The following is a 23,985-nucleotide window of genomic DNA, read 5'->3' as shown; positions in this document are numbered from 1 at the left end:
CCCTACACCATGTCACACAGGTAGGCGTCCAGGCGGGTCTTAAATATCTCCAGAGGAGACTCCACCACCTCCCTGCATATCTAAAAAAGAAGCTGCCACCGTATTTTGTCTGCTGACTGATGGAGACCATGAGAAATTGAAGAGCGCTGTGTCAGGAAATCTTTGTGGACCTACACATGGAGAAGAGAAGGCCACTGAAGTTTCCCACTCTCCCTTCAACCTGCACCTGAGGAAAACAGCAAATGCTCCCCTCAAACCAGTTTCTTTTTTTAAATCCTACAATAAGAGCATTGCTCAAATCTCCACATCAGCTCTTTGTAGCCCAGAAGACTGACCGAGGGACTTTTTCCTTATGTATGTATGAGTATGTATGGAAAGGCTTAGTGAAACCTCCCTGCTGATACAGTTCTTTCCCATTCTGACTCCCAAAGTAGCCACATCCTTTCCCCTACTGGCCTGCCTCCATTTTAGGAGACACCCCCAAACTCACAACCCATCAGCACAACAGGGCTGCCAGCATTACAACCAGCCAAGAATTAAGGGAACTCTTAATGACTATTGTCATCCAAGGGGTCACACACTACAAGGCTGCTGGGTATCCGAGCAGGACGCTGAACCCTACAAGGAAACACTAGCACTCATTTACAAACAGAACTCAGCATTTTTATTCATTGATTGACTTCCTGCCAGTTGTTTTTTTCCTTTAATATTTGCTACCACCAGAGAAGAGCGTAAAAACACAGTACAACATTATTAACCAGTTCGGAAGGCTGGAAGGGGAAGCAGATCCCAATACAATTGCAAGTAACTTGGCAGAGTTGATAATTTAAGATTGTTGAATGGATCAGCAATGAAGCAATAAATATGCTGCCGCACTGAACCAACAAGAGGATTTTCACTAAATGTGTGGTTTATTGCATTACATTTTATAACTGAATGTATCCATCATCATACATTTGTTCACCAACAAGGCAAATGACACTTTTTCATACGTTATGTACTAAATGGCTAAAATTATGCAGTAGCTGAACCAGGCTAAAACTAGTAGAGGTAGATATTGAATGGGCAGTGCCAGGCAGAAATAGTTTGTTGAAGTACTTTTTGCCTTTTGTTATGAACAATGAGCAGATGTAACATTTTCAATTAAAACACCAAAACATCTTGGGAAAGCTGTTCTAAGATGCTTTGAATTTTTTAGTGATATTTATCTTGAAATACTCACTGTTATGGTCCCATGTAAATTGGACAACCTTTAACCTCTGGGTTTTCTGCCATGATTTACCTGGAGACCAACACACAAAGCTAGAATCTTTGTGAACATGCTACTCTTTGCTTGTACCACTCTAAAAGTAATATACACATACAGCTTCCAGGACGCAGGAGACTGCATTTCTATTATTTACAGTTTCAGTAATCATTCTAGCAACAAAAAACAAACAACCTACTTTGATGCTTAATCTAAAACAGAATTTCTATTACGCTGCCTCCTCATAACTCCCTTCAGTCTCCTTTTGCCAAGATGTTGTATCAGTTTCTCTTGGCTATTCTCACCTCTGGCTGCATGCTCCAACAAAGAGTCTGCCCCATTGAAACTGGCACGTGCAGCTTAAATTTCCAGGAAGTATCGCAATAACATGATCAAGATGTTAATAAAAATGTACACTCTTTGCTCTTTCAATCATCAAAGAGCAGTTCATAACCAAAATGCTCCTTGAAGCAATGGTCCTTTCCAGCCTCAGCAACCACCTCCCTCCACCTGGAACAGCATCCACTCCTAGCACACGTACAGGCTGTTCCATTCCATCTGATTAGATGACATTTGCATTATGTCTCTAAGGTCCCTTCCAACCCACACGAGACTATGAGACTATGAGACTATGTGACTATGTCTTCCACAGCAGCCCAAAGCAGCAAGTCAGGCTGTGCTCTGCTACCAGACAAGCACAACTTTTACTTCCATACGGTAGGAGCTATTTTACATCATCCATCAGGTACAAACCACATCTTTAGAGCATACTTGCTTGAGGAGGAAGATGGGGGAAAGATTTGAAAGCTAGCTAGCTGCCAGTACAGAACACTTAAAAACATGTAAAGCAATTACAAAAAGGGGAAGAAGTATTTTTTTTACTTGAGTATATTAAGCTGGATTATCTCATCGAATGTTTTAGCATTAGTGGCAAATGTCTGAATTGCAGCTGGGGCATATGGGGTGCTAGTGCTACGTGAACAATGGCACCACTGCTCAAGCCCTCCAAGGCATAACCTAAGTCCTTACATGTGGTATGCTGGAACTTTCTCATGTGATACCAAGATTGAATGTCCTCTCCCTACAGTCATGTCAGCATGAAGACCTCATCCAAAAAGTGTAACCTCAGGAGACAGAGGTTTTTAAGGCATTCTAAACGCAAAGTACAATTTGTTACCGAGTAGTTTGTTCTGAGAATATCTGTTTGTACGCACGTACCATCCACTGTGCCTGAACGCTCTGCTCTCACTATTATCCAACCACCTCTTTTAATTACTCAAATTTTAAATCCACTTCTCATTGTGACGTTGCTTTATGCAATGTGCATTAACACAATCCACAATCCCCCTTTTCTTCCTCCTCCCCCACCCCCCAAACAAAAACCACCACCCAACCCCAACAACAAACCCAACAACCACCAAAACCCAATATCCATAATAACAATAGCCATGGCATATGCTCCACTTATGGTGAAAGAACATTGTTATCAACCATCAAATTGGTTTGAAACCATCAAATACTGAACCAAATTTTGCTACTCTAATAAAGTGTTCTAGATTGCTCTGACTGCAACTGCAGTTGCTCACCTGCCTTTGCAGCTGAACACCAGCGACTGCCATTTATCTCAGTATTCAAAGGGAAGTTTTCACTGCAGCATGACGCTGTGCTGCTACTTCTCACAAGATTCAATGAGTTGGGTTTTAACGTTGTTTTCAACTTCTATAAACACTGCCTTGGGAGTCAACCATACACCTGAGATGTGTGGAGGTGACGTAATAAGAATTCCTATGACAATTAAACTTTCTACTTCAGGGAAACTCTCACCTTCCTTGCCTGGGACAGCAGCCTTCTGGAAGGTGGTGAGGAATCCCTCTGATCTGAAGCACAGTAGAAGTCTTTGGGGGGGAAATCATAACAGATATGTAGATAGAGGTTTCTGGAAGGCCCACAGAAGTATCCTTTCCCACTTGCATCATGAAATATAACAATCTTTAGTTCATCTCAATGCACAAATGGGCAGAGAACAAGTAAAGGAAATAACCCCATTTATAGGCAGCATCCAAAACACAATTTGAAAAAAGAAAATTGCTCGATGCAATTCAGGAACTGTTTAAAAAAGTGAGCATTCATTTGCCTCCAGCTAAGCATCAGAAGCCAAGAAAACGGCAGCAATACTCAGAGGCAAGGCCAAAAGCTCATAGCTTGTGTAGGCAAGATTGAGCCATCTTCAGTGGCTGCAGAAGACATGCAGTCTGAGTATCTCAGGCCACAGAAAAGACCGAGATCTAGACATTGAAGAGCAATTAAAGGCTCTATAGGCATTCTAGTCCTTTAAAGCCCAGCAGATTAAATATACACATACAGCAATACAACATATATTTCCAATGTGAACTAAACGACAAACATACAAGAGGATCCTCTAACCATGAAAATAGAGCGTTGCTGAATGCACAATAAAAAAACTGACAGAACTACAAACCTCAGTAAATCCTCCCAGATTTCTGAACCGTACGCATCAATCACTGACATCTATTATGTGGAAGAGGAAGGCTGTGTATCCACATGACAGATACACTCTAACTGAACTCCTGCAGCAAAGAAGGCACTCACTTTATAAGCTGTGGTTTATTTTCTGCTCCGTTTTAAGATAAACCTATTAAAAAAAACCAACATTTGAAGACGTATCTATATTACTAACACAACAGACTTGCTGAACGTAGCTTGACTCAGAAAGTAAAATTCAACATAATCCTGGTGGAACTAAAAAGCCAAGCAGTAAAGCATTCTGCATTACAGGACTAGCCAGACATTCAGTATTCAAATAGTTCGTTTGCACTTTATACTCAACATCCACCCATCAGCAGTGACATTATTAGCATAACCGGACAGCATAATAAGCCAACCCTGAGCTGCACTCCTGTGAACCCATTCATTTTCAAAGTACAACAGAGATTGGTTTAAATATTCACACATTTGTTTTTCAAAACGTTTTATTGCATCATATTTGGTACCTTATGTTTGACAAAGGAAATTACATCTGTAACTGCAGGAATAAGAAGCTGGTCTGTTATTGAAAAAAAATCTTGGGCCCCTTAAAAGTTACAAAGTCTTGGGCTTGCCTGAAACAACTGAGCAAGAAATATATTCTTAGAAATGTAGGGCTTCAAGTATTACAAACCTGTGACACTGTGGAAAAGTTCCAGAGGTATCTAAACTGCAGCACTTTATTTTTTTTCTGCATAACGTGAACAAGGCCTGCTGAGGTTTTAAACTATTAGTCTCTTGATCAGTCAAATGGTAGTCAGGAGTTCTCCTCTTTGCAACTTCAAGCCATAGTATGTTCTCATTTTGGTTTCACTCTATGTGAAAAACGCATGCTATCTTTCCTAATTAGTTGGTGCCACATCACAGTGCATAATTTTATTTGGTTCTTGCATTACAGTTTTACAAAGTTTGGCCAACCTTTTCAGACAGGTTCATCACAAAACCAGCAACGTTATTTATCCTCCCCACCCGCCTCAGAGATATCGTTTCAGCCGGTTCCTTCGGTTAAAAACTGTGGTGCAAGAACACCAAACTGATCGTGTACAGTGAATTTCAGAGACGCAACAAGCTTATTGAACACACTATGTTTCTTAATTCTGCTTGGTATCCGTATGTCCCAGCATCCGCAACACAACGTGTATGTTGCAGGTTTCTCTGTATGTTCTGATTTCACATTGCATACTTCCTATGGACTGAACCATCCCTGTATCAAAATCAGTCAGATGCTAAAGCCCCAACAACTCTTTGTGCTCAGTGAAAGAATCCAGTGCTAAAACAGCATTTTTTGCTGTCTGAGATAACAGTAATCTCACAAGACAAATTTAAAGTAATATTTCTGCCACACACCTGCTCTGAAGGCTCCGCCCCTCCAGATTTTATATAAATTAGTTTAAAAACATGGGTAGGTAGGTAAGGACAAGGGTATTTTTTTCCTTTTTTTTTTTCTTCAATTTTAGCAGCTTTTAATTTTTAAGAAACCAAACAACCTATATCCAGTAATACGTTAGATATTTTATATATATACTTTGTCAGCAGGATAAAAAAAAAAAAAAGTAAAACTATTTGAAGGCAACAGTATTTTTTTTTTTTTCCCTTCCATTCTCTGTGTAAGTTAGAACAATTCAGCAGGTGCGTGACAAAAATATTATACACCAGATATGGTCCAATGTCATTTTTTTCCAATACAGTTGTTCATATTTCATTGGCCAGTTCTTCGGGTTCTGCAGAACTATCTCCATTAACTGTGATCTTCATATCCTCTTCATAACCAGGGGGCATGAAAGCCAAAGCATAAGGGAAAAGCTTATGACAATTTGCTCTGTAAGTTTCAGATGCTTCTTTACAGTCTCCAAGGCTACCGTCACATAAAGCTTCTAATACCTCCATACAAGTCTAATTAAAGAGAAAAATAAAGAAACGTTACCGACTCTTTAACATTCATCTGAGCACTCACAAACAAGACTCAAATTCCAAGTACTGTTTTCAGGCTTCTACCACCACCAAGTGACTTATGTTCTAGCGAGCGGCAGCACAGTGTAGCACTGTAGCTTCATTTGAAATTATGCGCTTTAAAGGGATCTAAACAGCAGCTGGGAATCTCAGCTGAAGATAAATACCCTCATTTGTCACCTATAACTGATTTTCCTGAAACTATGGTTTCTCACTTCTCGGCAACCAGGTTTATTTGCAAGTAAGTGCATCTTGATCGAGTCCCATCCAAGATCTTGATTCACTAAGCATTTAAGCAGTACATAACATGAATTTAAATCTTAATATCCTTGACCCATTTTTGTTTCTATTATCCTAATATTTACTTTGGTGAATGCGCCTTCAGATAGAAATTGGAAGGACCGTGGAAGACAGTTAAAACATAAAAAAGACATTAATCAAATAAACATAATTTTATGCAATCACATTCCTGATAGAGCAAATTTCCTCCCCCCACACACACACATTTAAGGGTACCTGACCTGCGGTGCATGCTTGCAACTACTGAGCGGAACTGATCTAGGTTTTTCACTTCCTTCTCATTTATTTGCACTTCCGTATCCATTTAATTTAGAAGAGGAAAAGGAGGTTTCCTGTTTTGGAGTTTTTTTCCTAATTGATTTTCAAGCATGAAAAACTGAGCTTCAAGGCAGCTCATCAGCATTCAGCATCCTTCCACCTTACACAGATATTCTTTTCCCACTCCTCTGGTATTTACTGTGGCGTTTATTTGTTCTGTGTTGAGGGTAACTGCTTTGTGCCCTTGCTATGGTGTTAGGAAGTTCCCTTCAACAAGCTCTTTGCTCCCTTGCATTAGCTCTGTGCCACATGAGAATATACAGGAGATAAAATATATCCCACTTAGCATCTGCAGCGCACCGCCCTGAGACAGTTGGTCTCTACTGAAAATCAAATGTCACTTCTTTGCTTATGAGAACATATTTCAAGAAATGTCTGAACTCCTTCAGATTGTTATTTTTTAAGGGCACTTCCACTGAATAAGTAACATGGTTTCTGGTGCTGTCTAGCTATTTATTACATCACATGAGCAAAAAGGACAAATTCTCAGTTCAGATGACCCCGACAGCCCTTTCTCTCACATGACAACCCAACCTCCCTAACATAAAGCACAGTAATCATTTCAGCTTCCTCTTACCTCCATAGCTTGCACAAAGCTTTTGTAGATAGAGAAGTAATAATAGTTTACAATTTATATCTGTTACCTGAAGATTTCTGTTAATGAGGGATTCGTCCAGGGTCATTGCCAGCTCCACCGCTCTTTTCTGACTGGAAGGATCTAAATAGTACATCATTTTGGCAGCTACAAGAAGAAACACAAGCTTCATCACTCAATGGAAGACAAACATTTATTGTAAGTGAACATAAAATAGAGGTAGTGTGACTAATAGGCAGTATTACCATACATCTACAGTAGCACTTCAAAATAAAACAACTTGAAGCATTACAGTGTGATACCTGAGCAGACAGGAGCACAGCTGTTATTAAGAGCTAGACAAAGTACAGAAACAACTAGGTCGCTTCTATCCTGCAGGATAGGAGCTTTTGGCAGCATACTGTATGGGCAACAAGGATAACAGATCAGATCTGCTGCCACAGACCCCAGTTCCCTCTAGAAGAAGCATTCCTATTCCCTGCACATGGAGACTGGGGCACAGGAGAGAAGAGCACATTAAGACCTTGTTATAATACAGTGACAGAACACAACCAAAAAGAAGCTCTGAGTCCCACAGCACAGGTATGTTTGGGACCTGGATGCCACAGAAGATACAAAGAATGAATTCACTGTTCATTGTGACCAACTCTAGACTGATGGAGCCATGACAGTAATGCTGACCCGTTAAGTGGCTTGCATCCTGCTTTCCATGCATTACAATATTTCCCACTATAATACTTGATTGTGGGTACTCAGAACACTTCTCCCAACAGTGCATGGAAAAAGCAATTTTTACTTGGCTGCTGCAGATACTGAAAGGCCACTGCTAGATTGAAGAAAATACAGAAACCCGGCAGGAAAAGGAAGAAGGCAAAATACCTGATAACCTATGCGGTAGTGAGTCATAGTTCTTTTTAAGGAAAGCTTCATTGAAGTTCTTTGGATTAGTTGCTCCAAAAAGCCGATTCATTTCTTGGTTTAACACTGTTCTAACTGCATCAGGCAGATCCTTACTTTCAGATACTAATGAAGTGGAAAAAAATGTTAACCAAAGGTAATCACAATAAAATCTACTTTATGTTTTTATTTTTGTCATGCTCAAATTATCAGTATGATTGAAAAGGACATATCTCAAAGGAAGATGTATAAAATAAGGTAAGTAACCAGAACTGCTTGGAAAAAGCTCAACTAAATGGTTTTTCGATGCTCAAAAAAAAAAGCTAAAGTCATTTACTCCAATACCATTCTCTGCCTTGCTGATTAAAGCCTATTAAGCTCTAAGACTGACGTGATTCTAAACCTTACGCACTGACACAGGCTGCAAGCAGAGAAGTCATGTTATTCATTCTGCAGTTTCCATTTGCTTCTCTCACTCTTCCATGGGCTCACCACATTGCTCACAGCTGTAAAGACACTTATGTTCAAAGACTAACTCAAAGACTAACTAAATCCAGCTGCACTTACAATAAACATACCTCATTTAACACATAGTTGCTTAAAAAGCTTCCTAACTTTATTAAATATGTTGAATTAATTATGCTAACAGTTTGTAAACAAACAATCAAATACCATATGTAGGTTAGGCATCATCTGGAAACACGTACAGATGAAGTCATACCCAACAGATACATACCACTGCTGAAGAGATGAATCATACACTCATGAAGCCAAGGATGACTGGAATCTATAGCAAAAGCTCTCTTCACAGACTGAAGCATCAGAAGGAACTTCTCTGGAAAAGAAAAGAATTGGCAAATTCTTTGGTCAAAATAATGATGCTGAAACACAATACCTTCTGTTGCAGGAAAACTTAACATTTGGAATTAGAATGATCAGAACAAATTGAAGGTGAACATTTTAGGAGAACCATTTTTTTTTTTTTTTTTTCCAATACACATTTATTTAGCCAGTGAATTAGACTTGTACTAGAAAGTAAATACGAAGTTAAGTAGTTCATAAAGCATAATATTTAACTGATACTGACAGAACTAAAAACAGAGCACTTCAAAAGACTCATTAGCAAGTGTGCATCAATTCTACATGGTGTGCAGTTCTGCACACTTGTGATGCAAACAAGGGAGAATTAGTTCCATAGCCTTGTGGTTTACACGAGCAGTAAAGAAACCAGATAATCAGCAAGCGTTCCAACTTTGTATTCTTCACAGAATGCTAATGGCTATGCTGTCTGCACAATGAAATGCTGTGTCTCTACAGGGCCTGATTCCTCAATCGATCAACACGTGGTTCTTCACGTCATACATTAGAATGTGAACAAACAAACAGTTTTATTTCACCAGTACTGACCTTTTCGAAAATAAATCTCGAAGGCAAAGAGATGTGTTTCTATTTTGTTCTTCACTAAATTCTTCAGGGGGGTTAAAAATTTAATGGCTTCTTCCAAAGGTGCTTCAACCTACAGATTCCAGGAAGGACACATAGTTAAGATAACAACTAACTCTCCAGCAATTCAAGTAGCACCAAAGGGTTACCTTCAAAACATAATGCATGTGAGCCTTATGAACCTGTTTAAATTATTGCTTATTTTACCCCATGTAAGTACAGAGCCCAGTAAATGGATGGCTTTAACACAAACAAATTCAGTACCTGGACTCTTTACAAACAGACCTCTCGCATTAAAAAATTGAGGATAATTAGAACAAGAAAATTCTGTTGCCCTATGTATTTAAATTCTAATAAACACCAGTTGTTGTCTGTTTGTAACGCTTTTACAATGTTGAAGCAATATGCTCCATTAAACTGCACAAGGAAATGTTGAAAACAACAACAGACACCTCACAGGGTTCCTGCTAATCTCAGACTATCAGTTCTCATTATAAAAACTTAATGGTTTACAATTGCTTTTGGGAGCTCATGTAAACAAGTCACAGCTCTACACTTAAAAACTGTTTAGCTTTGGAATGTGACTTGTATATTCTGTGTGCTTAATGCCAAAACAGCGTATCACCCACCAAGGAAATCTGGTTTCAACTGTCTCAGAAAACCTGTTTGCAAGTGACCAGCTATGTCATAAATGGTATTTCAGTCCTGACAACCAACTGTATTTGGAGCTCTCTAAATCATGATTCTGATACTAAATATGGAATATAATTTGGGAAGATTTGTGAAAGGAATGCATTATGTAGCTGCAACTATTCCCTATAAACTTGAGGACAGCCTAGATTTTCACAACATATCCCGTAACATCCTCTGCTCCAGAGCAAGCCACTGAATCCACCCCAATCTTAACAAGCATTGGGATTCTTGCAACAGTGGGAATATAGTGTGAAGAGTTAAGTTTCTAAAGTCACTTGCTTCCTGGGTATAAGGTTCACTTTGCTTTCCAGAATACCCTGCAGAAGCCAATAATATTCATTACACATGCAATATGAAAATACTGATAGTGAATCCATCAATACCCGGATGCTATCCTACTGTGAGCAGAGCATTTTTGCTACCTGTTTTCCCAGTATGATCCCCCATCTTTTTTTCGCCAATTATTTTCCTACTCCTTCCATGTACATCATCACGATGTTCCAGGTCACCTTCCCTTCATACCCCCCAGCAGGGGGTGGTATGTCTTAATTCAGATTTCAAAATCCACATCGCTCCAGTTGACTGTTGTTTCTAAATTGCTTCTTTAAACTTTCCTTCCACATACAAAACAAACGTGATTAAATGCTATTAAAGCACTGTTTCTATATGTCTCCTTTTCCACAAAGCAGCAATGCTTAATAAATTAAAAATTAATACAGGCCATAAGGAGTCCAAAGGCAATCATGTTACATACAGACATCCACCTGTTCAGCTCATAAGTAAGGCACAGTCAGCAGGGATAGGGTGCAATCTACACATGAAGACAACTACACCTGAAACAAGAGCCTGCAACTTCAACTGCTATCATTGAAAACTTGGCACAAAAGCAGTAATTCAATAAAATTTTTTGACAGTTTTCCCATCAAACCTGCTGCCCATGAAAAGTAGGAAGGTATAAAATCACCAGGTTATTACAAAGACTTTCAAACTGTCTGCAAGCTCACAGCAACTTTTCCACCAATTTAGACTGCTTAACGAAACATTAGTAAGCACCTTAGCCAATTTCTCAGGAATAAGTTCTTCTTTTGGGCCTCCAATTTCTTCATCATCATCATCCTTCTTCTTTTTCTGATTCCTCTGTTGCTTCTCTTTCTCGGCATTCTTCTTCTCCTCTTCCAGCTGTGCTTTCTTCTGTGCTCTTCTCTGTTTATTTCGTAGCTTCTTCAGCTCCTTATCAGACATATTTGCTGTACATACACACAAGGCAAGAACAGACAACATTGATGCCAAACATTAACTCGTGCCAACTGTCAGATACCATCGACTTTTAAACCACATCTACTAACTAGCAATACTGCTATTACATTTGTAAAAGTTTGTTTACTAGTCTACATTATCAATTCATTTGTGAAATTAGGGCAATAGGGATTTGAACAATTAGAGCAAGCAGATGGCAAGACCAAGTCACTGCTGAATGACTTCAGTGTCAGGAATAAAAGCACACACCAAGACAAACTGATTTCTTCCTTAGGCATTATATAACAGAGAAATTACAATTAAGGTGTTAAATAGCATAACAAAAGTAAGGTGAAATAGCTATACTTTGATGTAGATAGCTCCAGCTCTGCTTCTAATGTCCTACAAATACCCTATATATTTGTCTCACTCTCCAATCCTGCCCTCCCTCCAATTAAAACATGGAGAATTCAATGTTTTGTCAGCTGATTCATAACAGAAAAGCTTTTACTTAAGAATTAGAACTGTTACTACAGAAAACAAAAAGCAGAGGTTTTTTTTTCCATACCTAGATAAAAACTTACATGAATTTAGCTTTCAGTAGAATATTTACTTCTATTTCCAGGACAACTTACCATTTGAATTAAACCTTTCTATTTGGTTACAATAAGAAACTTACAGCTGGCAACTGTAAGAATGTTGGACCTTCTCAAAATATTCACTAACCAGTGAAACTGCATGTGTAATAAATCTTGAGGATTATCTACCTGTATCGGCCTCATGTTCTTTATTTTCATCTGTTAAGGGATTATCGTGAAGCTTCAAATATATCTCTATGGCAATCCGTGCTGCTTTGAAGTAGAATGGATGTTGCCGAAGTACATCTTCTAGTTTTAACAAGTCCACATAAGACCTAAGAGTAATCTTCCTCATGCAGTAAGTGTGGAAGTCAAACTGGTCATCTGTGATTTCTACAAAATGCTAACACAATAAAACATCATTTAGCAAGCATTAATCAGATACTAAACTTGACTCAACCCACTTCCCTCCCCTCCAAAAGGAATAATTTAGTAGCAGACCACTGCTGACACTAACTTTTTGAGGCATGAGTTAAGAAAATAGACAAAAAAACGTAATGCTAAAAAAAATCAAAGCAGAAGACATCCTAGGTCAGAACCAAGTCATCTAAGCCACAGCATCTCAGCTGTAACTACCCTCTGATAACATACAGTTTAAGAGAAGATCCTGTTTTTATTGTTAATAGATGGCACTTCAACTTGTTCCTCAATGAACTCATTTGATTTTCCCACTTTATACTTCTGACTTCCATCAAGTACTGTAGCAATAAATTCCACATCACGTGGCATGAGAAAGTACTTTCTTTTGTTCTGCTTCCTCACTGTCACCCAATGCCTTTGTTTGAGTGAAAAGTCATTCCCCTCTTCAACTTCTCAAAGTATTTATGATCTCGTACAGTTGCTACTTGTCAAACTGAGGATGAAATACTAAGCGTGACTGCTTGTCAAACTGACAATTAAATACTAAGCTAATAGTGCTCTTCTCATGTAAAATCTATTTCATAGCTTATGTTCTACTGGCTCGTTTTTAGGAAGAGCAATGTATGATAATAAAATGTAAACACCACTATGGGTTCAGTTGCTACCTCTGTATCTAACAAGAAACAAAAAATCACTCCAAGTGCTACACAAAGTATACACTTACTGCTCCGAAAGGAAACATATTAGCAATGTAAATCTCAGCTGATATTTTGCAAGCTAGCCAGTTAGACTAGATACATACTCTCTCAATTTCATGGCATTTCTTAAGTGCTTCTCCAAATTTATTCATAGCTTTGTAAGCCTGCGCACATTCTGTCTGAAACCACATGCACTGCATTTCATTCAAGTTCTCTACTGCCGAGGTTCCTTCCTACAAGCAAAAACAGCGTTGTTAAAAAAGATACACCTCAATTAGTTTGTCAGTTAAAAGCACAAGTAAAAAGCACAAGTAAAAGTATTGCTAAATTTCAAAACGGAGGTCCTCAAAATATTGAAGTTGCTATGGTATAAATTATTCTTTAACATACATTAATATATTCCTTTTGTGCACCTTCACTCCGATACAAGCTTTGCTGCACCACTTTAATTTCTGTCACATTGTCACAGCATTATCTGTTTCCTTCAACCACAACACTGCTTCAAGCAATCAACAAGATGGATTTGCTTTGTCCACTAATGAGGTCTCCAAAGGAAAGAATACCATTCCTCTATGTTTCCATTTTCAGCAGATTCAAACATACAGAGACTAGCCACATACTGACCACTACTGAAGTGTGACAGTTCCTCACCTTGAGGATAGGAACAGCATCCATTCAAGTGCTTTTAATATAGTATGCAAGTATATCACGTCAGTAAAGCAAAGCAATACCAGAAGCCTGGATGATTTCTGATTCAGAGAGGCTTACAATTGCTTTTTTTATCTGGTATTTGTGTATACTTGCATAGATCTGTAGAACTGACGTGCCTTTCAAGCTCAATGCCAGTTTGAGCCATACAGAAGGTTTATTCCAGTCATGCAAAAAAACATATAAAATTAAAAATAAGCTATGTAAGAACGAGCCAAGAACCAAGGCTGGGAACAGGACAGATAATATTCAATGTAAGAGTACAGAGAATGCTCCAAATGAAGGAGAAAGGCAGTCTTCAAATGAGTCTAATATGGGCAATGAGAAATCAGAAAAAAAAACTGCCCAAGTTCCACTTCCAGTATTTCTCATTTAGGACTTGTATAATTGTTTTTTTTTAAAGAAGTTTGCAGTTGGAGCAGTAGAAACAAGATCAAAAAAAGATGAAGACCAAAAAGGGCAAAAAGTTATATTTTTAAAGCTTCATTCTGGGCAATGCATGCTTTTCTGACATCACCTTGAAGCTGCTTAAGGCACCGAAAGAAGTCAGAAGGATGAGATCCCGAGTAATTTTGCACCTTTTCACCTACTGAGCTTATCTATATTTTTCTTTAAACTTCATCCAGTGTTTGCCCGCACACCCATCATTTAAAGTAAAGTACTTTTTTTCCCCCCCTTCCTAACCATCCCCACTCAATCTACCTTACTGTAGGTTTTCCTTAGTCTTCAACAAAGAGAAAAATGAGACAAGACATAAACAATAGCAGCAGCACTAAACAAACCTGTTGTTTGATAAAGACATCAAGATATTTGACTTTCATTTATATAAAACATCAAGAGCAAAAGAAATACATTTAAAAAGTAACTAACCTATGAGACATCAAACCTATTAAAATAGTTTACTGCAGGGACAAAAGCTGATGCATGAAATTAAATAATCCGTACAGTGCAAACATTTCCTGACAACTGACACAGTAAGCAGATGCAAACAAAAAGATACCATGTGCAGCTTCCCTTTATGCCTATTAAACATGGCTTTGGGGATGAAAGTTGATCTGTAAAATGATGACATTTTGGAAGCCTCTCATCCCATAGCCACACAGTTTCTTTTCAAGTATTTCTTATTTATAGGGATGTTTGACCATTCTTAATGTATTATGTGAGAACAACAATGTAAGCTACTTCATAATTTCTCTCAATGGTTCTACAGAATCAGTATTAAAACCCAAAGGATTTTCAATCTGAAAGGGCATCCTGTATTTTCCCTACTCGAAAAAGAAAAAAGATCACATGCTTTAACGCTGTGTTTTCCCCCAACTGTAAGGAATCATGCTTTGTAATTCAAACCATGACACTGACTACAATAATCGATAAAGCAAGAAACCACAGTTCATCTGAGTTCATCAGAACCTGAGGATTGCAATAACGTTAAGTGGAAAGTTAACACAAGACTCCATAAGGGATTAGGCCTATGTTATTCAAAAGAGTTATAGTTAAATGCAACCAACCCTCGTAAATTTTGAGCACATTTCTTCTGCTTCTTTAATGAAGTTTGCTTTCAACATGTATTTTGCACACTTGGAGTTGATAAATCTGTCTGCCGTATCCAAAGCCTGAGCCTCATCCATCCACCTTGCAGCTTCTTTAATATTTCCAGCATGCTTGAAGAAAAAAAGAAGTATTAGACTCAGTCTATCCCACCTTGGTTAATTCCATTTTCATAGAACACTGCATTGTAGCTGAGGAACTATTTTTAAGCAGTTAATAAAATAAAGGTGTTTACATGCTATCACGTGAACATTTAAAATAAGAACTAAATTTTGCAGTGTGATTTTTTTAATTCAAAACCTAATTGGAAACTGACAATGTACATTTCCAATATTCTTGTCCTTTACTGACTTTAAGAAATGGGCTGATTCATATGGAATGAAAAACCCAACCAGTCCACTAATAACCTACTTTAAGAACTCACCAAAACTCACCCAAACATTTCCCATTGATTCTTCGTGTGTTGCTTAAGACAACCTTAGTCTTCCCTCAGTAACAATGAAGTGTAAACACGTGAAAATTTTCATCAGGCCAAAAGAATAACCAACGATCACGAAGTGTGAGCCAAGCTTACCTTATAGATTTTTGCCTTCACAAGGAAAAGCTCTATCAAAGTGGGAGTACTTTCTATAGCAGCATTTATGTATTCTAGAGCCAGCGATGGCTGCCCAATTTTATCATAATGTTGAGCCAAATAATACTGGACCCAAAGTAAAGTGGTTGGAGGTTCTTCTTTACCGTCATCTACAGCACAAAAAAAAACAAGTGAGATTTTTTTTGGTTCAGTTTATTCAGATAACACGGCAGAAGAAAAATTCTACATATATAAATGCTGAAGTTAATTCTGCCTCTCTGTCAGGCTGCCACACCAGACCTGGGTGCGTTGCCAAGCTCCAGTTAAGCTCAATTCTTTTTAAGTCTGTTTAGTCAAGACTTGAGTACAATCTTCTGTTCTCAAGCTGTGATTTTCAGCAAAAGGAAGTCTGAACTGGTGGGTCAGAAGAGCTGCATTTGGATCCAACTGGTCCCTTAGTCAGGACAGATAGATGGCCAGAACTGCACAACAAAATTCTCAGTGAATACTGCTTTTAGGTGAAGGATAAAGCGTGAAGTCCCGCTGAACACAAGTGCTGCACAGCAACGACATAAAGCATTTCAGCACTTCTAGAATTCATGTTTTCATCCCACAAAGTTGAATATTTTCAAATAAAACTGTCTGTTGATGACTTTAAAAAGGCTTTTCTATCTCAACATTTGACAAATTAATTGTCACCTTTCATTTAAGTGCATCCCACAAAAACAGAGCTATTCAAAAGTCGGTTTTGAAAGCTAGAGAGTTTTACTTGAAGCTCACGGCACTGCTGGAAAAGTTTTTTCCACTTTATTTTTGTTATGGAATACAGCACCTTGCATGGGGAAGGGAAAAAAAAGGCACAGGGATTCTGGCCCTGTCACAAGGTATGATATAACTTAACGAGCAATTGCATGCATTCATTCACTTAAGGGTGGAAGAGTACTGTTTATTTGAATGCAATTTAGTATCAAAGCAAATATTTAATTGAAAATACAGTAAGTTATTTCATCAAATGGAGAAGCAGGCTTGTTTGAAATGCTTGCACAAATTTAGGAAGCTACTGAGCAGTCTTCAATACCGTAGTCTGAGCATTAAATTCAATGGAAAAACTTAACCGACTTCTAAAGGAAGCATCACATTATTTCTGCAAAGAGGAAATGACTCATTATAACTTCAGAAAAGACATATTTAATATTCTTAATTGATGCTGTTATTCATGCTATCTTAACTATTATACCACTATAACCTACTTAGTAAAATTTCAAGACCATCTTTTGTTGATATTTTATGCAGAAAATCTTTCCTAGGTATTTTATTTTCAACATGGTTACAACAGTGACTAAAGAAATAAAGCTATCGGGGAGGACGCTATGAAGGCTGGATTCTGTGTATGTAGAACCATACCTTGCAACAAAACTATATTCATAACATGGAAAAGGATTTCAACTCCCAAATAACAAGTACACTAAGAAACAAAAGAGCAACACAGAACAGACAGCACTTCACCCACAAACACCAAACAGGAAAAAACCCTGCAGATTGTGCTACCGAATTAGCATCGATTCCACTTGACATTGCTATTACTAAATATAACGTTAGCTTTCAAATTTCAGTTTCCTGGAGAATGAACAATTCAAGCCTTGAAAATAAAATACTTTAAACTGTAGGAGAAACAGAAACTGGATATGTGAGTACAGACTTAAAATGGATTTCAGCTGTTTAATTTTAAGTGTGGTTGTGATTCGGTTCTGTTTTGGTTCAGAAGGAAAAACAAATCTCAGTTTTCTCATACTTCACTGATTCTCTGCCTCTCAATGGTCACAGTGATTATACCACACACAACTTATTTCAAGCCTGACAGTTTAGCACTCACCATTTGGGTTAAATAACCGGCAACTTCTTAGGGAGGTTTCATAATCTACCACCAGCTCTTCAATGATCGCCACCTGCACATGCAAGACAGACAAAAAAAGATGTGTGCAAAATGCTATTTTGTTTCAGTTTGAGCTACTTGGTGGTCCCTAAACTAGTTATTCTTGGGCAGAGAATTCCGCAATAACCTAATACGTCATACATATGGGAATGTATCCAGTCTCAGTTAAAAAATACATAAATAAAAATCGAGCCTCCCTCAATTAAAGCGTATAAAGTTTTTAATTATTAAGTCTTAGTTTTCTACATTTTCCAAATAGGCATAAGGTTATGTATGCTTGTACTTTATTTATCTAGATATAATACACAACAGTGCAGACAAGGTTGAAGAAAAAAAGTTTCTTTTATCTCTTTAGCACAGAACAGCTATTAAAAGACTTCATGTAAAAAGTGGTAAAAAAGAATCCTACCTTCTCCTTGTCTTTATATAACGATCGTAAGGTATTGAAGACTGGTGGGCAACCTTTGCTGAAATTCATCCTTAGGAACTTGTCCAGACATTCCTTAAACTTTTCACCTTGAGAGGAAGAAGACCTGTTAATTTGGTTTTACTACACATTACTTTTCAACTGTGTACAAGTGCTGTTAGAACATTAGCATCTAAGAAGGAAGCACTAGTGTAGATTATTAGCTGCTCAGCAAAACTGTTATGTACCTGACAAAAAATTTAATGGTAATCTTCTTGGAACTAGTCCCCTTGGGTATTTAGTCCAGGCCTCTTCATAAATCTTTAGCCTCTCCATCATATTAGCTGGAACAGAACAGAACAAGAATAGAACAGTTTACTTTTTTTTTTTTTTGTCAGGATGGGAAAGGGTGGAAGGAAGAGAAGGGAAACAATTACATCTGGTTAAAAACAATCAGAATATATAGTAATGAATGATTATGTACTTCCTTATGAACATTCGTTTTCATTTATAGTACTACATGATTTCAAGTATTAAGTACCTCAAACTCCCCTATCCAATGTTGTTAATAATCATAAAGATTCTTGTCTTAACTATTGTTCCTATGCCATTTCCAAACCCTGTATTACCTACAACAGAAGATTAAGATAACAGTAAAAGAAAACCTATAAATTAGAGCTGTTCTATAAGTAATTCTTCTCTTTCAACAACACATGCTGAGATGACTGCTGTTTGATCATGTTGTTGCTGTTACATCTTCCTTACTACAAACACATCAAATCATCACCTGGTTTAAGTGCCTTTTCTAGGCCCTTGTAGTAGGCCCAGTTTTCAGGATTTCTTTCTTGCAATCCTTTGTAGACATCAACCGCTTCTTCAAGTCTGCCAAGTTGAAGCAGGAGTTCTCCTGTGTAAAACACAAGAAATTTTAATTATGGTAACAGGAGATTGAAGCAGTGTAAAATCAATAACTCCACAGTAAAAAGACAGATAATCCTCAACTCCAGGCAGATTCTAACTTCTAAGGAAAAGACGATAATAGCTGCATCACAAACCAGCTGACAAACTTTTACTTTGAAAAATACACGCACTTCAAGAAAAATTCTGTGATTCAGCCACCATTTCCTCTTGAAACTTACTTGAAAATTTAATTGTAAGAGCAAGATGCACATGTTTTTTCTCACTAGTTATTTTAAGTAGTTTAGTGTAGAAGGGAATGAGAAGTAGTACATAGTATTTCACATGTACAGAGCTGCAGATAAAAGAATGGCTCCTCAGACTGGTACCTAATAAAACTTCAATATTTTAAATCAAGACACTGATCTAAGAAATGAATCCTCAAGATTACGCAAGCAAGTCCTCTTTTACTGATCATTCAATACATGATACAGTCATTAAAAGTAAGGTCTAGATCTTGATATATGTAACATCTTCCCCAGTGCTGAAGTGGAACATAATTCAATTTCCTATTTGCCAATGAAAATCTGTGTTTTGCAATACTTTGCTACTTGCAAATGGGAGGCGCTAGAATATTATACACAAGGGGTGAAACAGTGTCGTTCTACACTAAGACTCTTGTCCTGTTTCAAGAGAAAAACAAAGTCAAAAACAAAAACAAGTCAATTTCAGTGTGGTCTATGAATGAACAGTAACTTGTAAGTTGGAATTTTTACTTAAAACAGTGAGAGCAGGACCGCACAGCATCAAGCATAAGAGAAATAAGGCATTTTCCAATGTCACTAGAGCTGAAAGAATCCAACTTCTGCATTTCACTATTGGAATTTCAGAATGATAATATACAGTATTATATTGTTTGGTTATTACATGCTAGATTACATTGGATTGCTCATCTGGAGAGTATTTCCACACACTGCAAGAGTGACTGAGGAAAATCAAAAGCCTTCTACACGGCCTAAGATTATTCCGTCCCTTCAGCATGTGGCCTGTCTGTCAGGACTCGCATTAAATCCTAGAGCAGCATGGATCTAGCTGTACTATGTAAACAGAATTTTAGCTCATCAGTTCAGAATTATCTGTCTGAAACTCTCATCAGCTCCAGAGTTTCAGAATAGTATGCCTAAACTCTGCAGATGATTTATCCACTTGGGAGAGACACACAACAGGCACAGCACAGCTGCAAGACAGGTTGTCACTAACCACAATAAAGTTTTAAAAAACCTAATATAAAAATAAACTAAGAATTTGTTTTTAAATTTAAATTCCAAAAGATGAAAAAAGATGACAGCACAGGCATTCCATTGTATAACTATGCATTCAGATGTATCTTTGAGTAGCAATTACCTTTCGTTTCTTCAACAGCCAGTTTATCACAGATTTGTTTTTCATAGGTACAAAGATGCTCCAACGCTTCTTTATGTAGTCCTGCCTCCCGGAGGACTTGATTTTGGTATAGCAGCAGCTCACTGTACTCGTAGTCCACTTTATCAGGTGATGTCTACACAGGAAAGATGCATGAGAAAGCTCAGCTTCCTAGAACTCATTTGGGATTTAACTCATTTGTCTAAAATAACAGCATAAAGTTTTCATATCGTGAAGGGAAACGGTGTTTCCTTTTTGGCTGAAGAAGCAATTCAAACAGGAATGACACGACTTCCTCTTACCTGCTGAGTCTTCCTAAATTCCTCTAAAATTTTCGCTGCCATTTCATAGTCTTCCAACAGATGGTAAGCAATAGCATAGCCAATCCATGACGCTCGTTGCGCAGGTCGGAGCTGAAGCAACTGATATCTTGTTTCCTACAAAAGAGTAGCTATTCATTTTCTCGACTTTATTATGATGCCTTGTAGAATTTCCTAGGTAATACTGTTCCCATACTTAGCAAATGGCATTAAAATTTACTTTTCCATATGGAAAAAGTTTTTCTTGAACCAAAGGAAACAAATTTCAGCACATTATAACTGCCTTGCCCAAATTAAAAAATAATACAAATAACAACTCAGTAATAATTCAAATAATGCCATAAGACTGAGGATTATCTATGGCTGGATTACACTGCACTGGAGGAAAGTTTAGCAAACAACCCTGCAAGTAAGATGAAAAAAGAATAATCTGAGATTCATAAAGAATAATCTGAACACATTAGAGAAATTGCTCAGTAGTCTTATTTCTTATTTCCACAAAATACTGAGTAAAATCTTTTAACACTGGATTTCATTTAAAAAAAACCAAAAAACAAAAAAACCCAAACATTTACATTAAATGCCATGAAATAATTTGAAGCCTTTATTGCAACTCCCTAGGGGCTGATACTACATGTAAGTATGTACGCTTACCCTGTAACCTTCAAGATCCCTCATTTGAATCTGTAGCAGAGAAAGATCTCTCAAGATTTGAAGATTGTCTTTGTCCCATTTCAGTGCATTTCTATAGCATTTGATAGCTTCATCATACTTCTTGTCCGACCTCTGAAGAAGACCATAGACATGCCAACCTGGAAGATTCTGTTAAGGATTCTACTGAACTTGAGCAGGTAGAAAACAGATCTAATATGGCAGTGATTGGTAAAAAGCAGCTGGTAAAAAAGCTCCAAAGCCATTTTATAAACAGCGTTGTTATAATCATTATGTTCTTTTCCTCCGCTGTACAAAGCAGACTGAAAATATAGAACTGTTGACCAGTTACATGGATAGAGTGCCTCTTATATGTTGTAAACTACTACTTTTCATGTACTGAGGGAAGAAATTGCAGTAGGATCCCTGAGAAAGATCATCAAGCATATTTAAATCCACTTTTGAGTAAGGGCTTGATTAAACAGCTGTGGCCATGTGCTTCCTGCATTCTAGGTATATGACAAGTTCCTATCAATGTAATAGCAACTACTAATGCTTCAGAAGCAAATCATATGCTTAAAGGCCCAGTTCAGCCCCTGACAAATTTAGAGTCATGGTCTAATGATAAAAACAAGTATATACAACACAAGCTATAGTAACTTCAAATTTAACTCTGCCTGCAAGGATAACTGCAAAGTAACAGCCTATTGGATAATCTAAACTAAGCATTCTTAGATATTGGACACACTTTCAAATTCTGAAATTCCACATGGAAGCATAACTACCGGCTCTTGTTGCAATTCCACAGATCGAGGAGCTAAAGACAAGATATCCCCATTCATAAGAAAAAATCTCTTTCCAAAAGGATACAGACATGACTCTTCAAGTCATTCCTTAGGCCTCTGCGCACCAGCTCATAAGCTTCCTCTTTCTTCCCTAGACAGTTTAATGTTAGTCCTTTCATTGCCAAGGTTTCTAAAAACACAAAGATCAAACAAGTATCAGCAATTCAGTTCTCTAAGATTTTTAACTGAATATAATACTCTGTATATGAAATGAATATAATAATCTGTAATTTCAGACTCAATTATCACCATGAAGATACTGCGTTTTTTCCATGGGGAAAAATTAAACTAGCAGATTATTAAGAATATACGACAATAAGTTATACTCAGTAGTTTCATCCAAAGCAAAGAAGCTTCCTATTTGCAAGACAATAGAAACTTTCTGCCCTACAAGCGCTTTGGGAAGATACTAATTTAAACCACTCAAGCCCATTCGTAACACTTGGAGACTTCTACACATCTATCCATGCCAACCTAGTTCACAAAGAAAATTTTCGGATAGGAGAAAGACACAACTCAGCAGTAACAATAAAATAAGGAACAAACAATTTTTCCTTCTCTTCCAAAGAGACTATTCCTTCAGAAGAAGTAATGAAGAGCTGAAAGATGCATACTGTTCATAGAATGACCTGGGTTGAAAAGGACCTCAAAAGTCATCTAGTTTCAACCCCCCTGCTACATGCAGGGTCACCAGCCAATAGACCAGGCTGCCCAGAACCACATCCAGCCTGGCCTTGAATGCCTCCAGGGATGGGGCATCAACAGTCTCCTTGGGCAACCTGTTACAGCGTCACCACCCTCTGTGTGAAAAACTTCCTCCTAATACCTAATCTAAGCCTCCCCTGTCTCAGTTAAAAATCACACCCCTTGTCCTATCCACACTCATAAACAGCTATTCCCCCTCCTGTTTATATGCTCCCTTCAAGTACTGGAAGGCCACAATGAGGTCTCCCAAGAGCCTTCTCTTTTCTAAACCAAACAAGCTCAGTCTCCTCAGCCTTTCTTCATAGAAGAGGTGCCCCAGCCCTCTGATCATCTTGGCCAGATGGGACCTCATAAGAGCAGAGTAGAGGGGGACAATCACCTCCCTCTCCTTGCTGACCATGCAGGCCACAACACAGTTGACCCTTCAGGCTGCAAGCACACACTGCCGTTTGTTGTTCTCACTATTCAGTCCCTTCCTATTGCCTTGCACTTCTTCCTACACAACAGTGAATAATAATTTCCCCTGATAAGTGAATTCAACATTACATACTTGCACTAAGAAGCCTGCATCATGACTATTAAGACTTCCCACATAAAGAATGGTAAGCCACGACTACAGGTAAGATCAGACTTTAAAACCACAAACCTTACCAGCCATGACTGTTTGTCACTGTGTGGGCTTCTGGATGATTTTCTGTTACTACTTCAAGAAAATCTGCTTAAGGGCAAATCATCAACAATAAGGCATTATGTAAATTTTTAAAGCTCACTGTATATAACTTACTGTTGACCATAAGAGAATAACTGCCAGTTTCATTTTCTGTGTGGGGAAAAAAAGTGAGCACGTGCCATTTGAAAACTTACCTCCATGTTCCGCAAACTTCGGGTTAGAAAGGATCTGCTTACAAAACTTCAGCCCATTTCTATACTGCTTATGTTCATAACACCGCTGTTGAAAAAGAACACAGCATGGTTATTCAAAATATTCAGGGTGAAAAAGCATATCCCTCTGAAATGAACCATGAGTGAAGACAGGACCCCTAGAAAACATATTTTAT

At 37.9% G+C, this 23,985-nt stretch overlaps 1 protein-coding gene across 1 annotated transcript in view; it reads right to left on the bottom strand.

The window, feature by feature from the left end:
• Window positions 1-4,198: 4,198 nt before the first annotated feature.
• NAA15 (N-alpha-acetyltransferase 15, NatA auxiliary subunit) overlaps window positions 4,199-23,985 on the bottom strand; it is a 30,826-nt gene continuing 11,039 nt past the window's right edge. The window contains exons 2-20 of the mRNA XM_015861030.2: window positions 23,792-23,876; window positions 22,248-22,352; window positions 21,381-21,538; window positions 20,709-20,843; window positions 20,389-20,542; window positions 18,875-18,994; window positions 18,336-18,431; window positions 18,091-18,197; window positions 17,622-17,694; window positions 15,749-15,918; window positions 15,135-15,287; window positions 13,023-13,151; window positions 11,990-12,203; window positions 11,040-11,233; window positions 9,258-9,366; window positions 8,587-8,685; window positions 7,833-7,976; window positions 7,003-7,100; window positions 4,199-5,683 (exon numbers count right to left, since the gene is read on the bottom strand). Coding sequence (XP_015716516.1) covers window positions 5,483-5,683; window positions 7,003-7,100; window positions 7,833-7,976; window positions 8,587-8,685; window positions 9,258-9,366; window positions 11,040-11,233; window positions 11,990-12,203; window positions 13,023-13,151; window positions 15,135-15,287; window positions 15,749-15,918; window positions 17,622-17,694; window positions 18,091-18,197; window positions 18,336-18,431; window positions 18,875-18,994; window positions 20,389-20,542; window positions 20,709-20,843; window positions 21,381-21,538; window positions 22,248-22,352; window positions 23,792-23,876 — 2,544 coding nt within the window. The 3' untranslated portion in view covers window positions 4,199-5,482. The remainder of the gene's footprint in view (window positions 5,684-7,002; window positions 7,101-7,832; window positions 7,977-8,586; window positions 8,686-9,257; window positions 9,367-11,039; window positions 11,234-11,989; window positions 12,204-13,022; window positions 13,152-15,134; window positions 15,288-15,748; window positions 15,919-17,621; window positions 17,695-18,090; window positions 18,198-18,335; window positions 18,432-18,874; window positions 18,995-20,388; window positions 20,543-20,708; window positions 20,844-21,380; window positions 21,539-22,247; window positions 22,353-23,791; window positions 23,877-23,985) is intronic.

This window comes from Coturnix japonica, chromosome 4 (assembly GCF_001577835.2).
Source record: "Coturnix japonica isolate 7356 chromosome 4, Coturnix japonica 2.1, whole genome shotgun sequence".
Taxonomy (NCBI): Eukaryota; Metazoa; Chordata; class Aves; order Galliformes; family Phasianidae; genus Coturnix; species Coturnix japonica.
The sequence above is the reverse complement of the archived record's forward strand: the minus strand, read 5'-3'. Positions and strand labels throughout refer to the sequence as shown.